This window comes from Apteryx rowi, unplaced genomic scaffold, assembly GCF_003343035.1.
Source record: "Apteryx rowi isolate R43461 unplaced genomic scaffold, aptRow1 scaffold_2933, whole genome shotgun sequence".
NCBI classification, from domain to species: domain Eukaryota; kingdom Metazoa; phylum Chordata; class Aves; order Apterygiformes; family Apterygidae; genus Apteryx; species Apteryx rowi.
In genome coordinates, this window is record NW_020449345.1 from 1 (window position 1) to 1858 (window position 1858).

Below are 1858 nucleotides of genomic sequence, written 5' to 3' on the forward strand. Positions count from 1 at the left end.
GCTACTGCCTGGAGCGGGCGGCCGCCCACTGCGCCCACGTCCTCACCACCGTGTCCCACGTCACGGCCACCGAGGCCGAGCACCTGCTCAAGCGGCGCCCGGGTAGGCGCGGCGGAACGAACGCGGCGGGGTGGGCGGGCCCAGGCGTCCGGGCGCCACCACCGTCGTCATCGTCGTCTTCGTCTTCGTCCCGTGGCCGCCGCAGACCTGGTGACCCCCAACGGGCTCAACGTGCGCAAGTTCTCCGCCATGCACGAGTTCCAGAACCTGCACGCCCAGAGCAAGGCCCGCGTCCAGGAGTTCGTCCGCGGCCACTTCTACGGGTCAGGGGCCCAGGCGTCCGGGGAAAGCGCCCAGAAATCCGGGGAAAGGGCCCAGGCGTCCGGGTGGAGGGGAGCCAGGGGGCCCAGGCGTCCAGGAGTTCGTCCGCGGCCACTTCTACGGGTCAGGGGCCCAGGCGTCCGGGGAAAGGGCCCAGGCGTCCGGGTGGGGGCCCAGGCGTCCGGGTGGGAGGGAGCCGGGGGGCCCAGGCGTCCGGGAGTTCGTCTGTAGACACTTCTATGGGTTGGGGGCCCAGGCGTCCGGGCAAGGACTCGGGTGTCCAAGGAGGGACCCAGGTGTCCGGAAGTTCATCCATGGCCACTTCCATGGGTCAGGGCCCAGGCGTCCGGGCAGGAATTTGGGTGGATTTGGGGCATTTTGGTGGTTCTGGGGTCTGGAATTTGGGTGGATTTGGGGCATTTTGGTGGTTCTGGGGTCTGTGAGCTGGAATTTGGGTGGATTTGGGGCATTTTGGTGGATTTGGGGTCTGTGAACCCAGAATTTGGGTGGATTTGGGACATTTTGGTGGTTCTGGGGGCTGGAATTTTGGGTGGATTTTGGTGGTTTTGGTGGTTTGGGGGTCTGTGAGCTGGAATTTGGGTGGATGTGGGGCGTTTTGGTGGTTCCTGGGGTCTGCAGGCCAGAAATTGGGTGGATTTGAGGCGTTTTGGTGGTTTTGGGGGCTGGAATTTTGGGTGGATTTAGGTGGTTTTGGTGGTTTTGAGGTCTGGGGGCTGGAATTTTGGGTGGATTTTGGTGGGTTTGGTGGTTCTGGGGGCTGGGGGCTGGAATTTTGGGTGGAATTGGGGTGTTTTGGTAGTTTTGGGGTCTGGGGGCCAGAATTTGGGTGGATTTGGGGCGTTTTGGTGGTTCTGGAGGCTGGAATTTTGGGTGGATTTGGGGTGTTTTGGGGTCCGCTGAGGCCGGGTCCCCACAGGCAACTGGACTTCGACCTGGACAAGACGCTTTTCTTCTTCATCGCCGGCCGCTACGAGTTCTCCAACAAGGGAGCCGACGTCTTCCTCGAGGCGCTGGCCCGGCTCAACTACCTGCTGCGGGTGGGGACGCGGGGGGACACGAGGGGACACGGAGGGACGTGGAGGGACGCGGAGGTGACACCTGGTGACGCCGGCAGGTCAACGGCAGCGAGACCACGGTCGTCGCCTTCTTCATCATGCCGGCGCGGACCAACAACTTCAACGTGGAGACGCTCAAGGGCCAGGCCGTGCGCAAGCAGCTCTGGTGAGGGCCCAGGCGTCCGGGAGGGGCCCAGGCGTCCGGGTGGGGCCCAGGCATCCGGGAGGGGCCCAGGCGTCCGGGCTGACCCTCTCCCCGCAGGGACACGGCCAACACGGTGAAGGAGAAGTTCGGCAAGAAGCTCTACGAGTCGCTGCTGGTGTAAGTGGCCGGACGCCTGGGCCCCCCCGGACGCCTGGGCCCCTCGGCGGCGGTGGCGGCGGCGCGGTGACGGGCCCCGGCGCCTCGTCCCCAGGGGGAACCTGCCCGACATGAACAAGATGTTGGACCGCGAGGATTT

At 65.0% G+C, this 1858-nt stretch overlaps 1 protein-coding gene across 1 annotated transcript; it reads left to right on the plus strand.

The window, feature by feature from the left end:
• Window positions 1-5: 5 nt before the first annotated feature.
• On the plus strand, window positions 6-1853 carry LOC112967821 (glycogen [starch] synthase, muscle-like; the record flags this gene model as incomplete). The annotated part of the gene is made up of 6 exons (XM_026069387.1): window positions 6-102; window positions 206-323; window positions 1259-1379; window positions 1457-1563; window positions 1660-1719; window positions 1814-1853. Coding segments are annotated over 6 exons (543 nt in total), but the record flags the coding sequence as incomplete, so codon positions are not given.
• Between the last annotated feature and the right edge of the window lie 5 nt (window positions 1854-1858).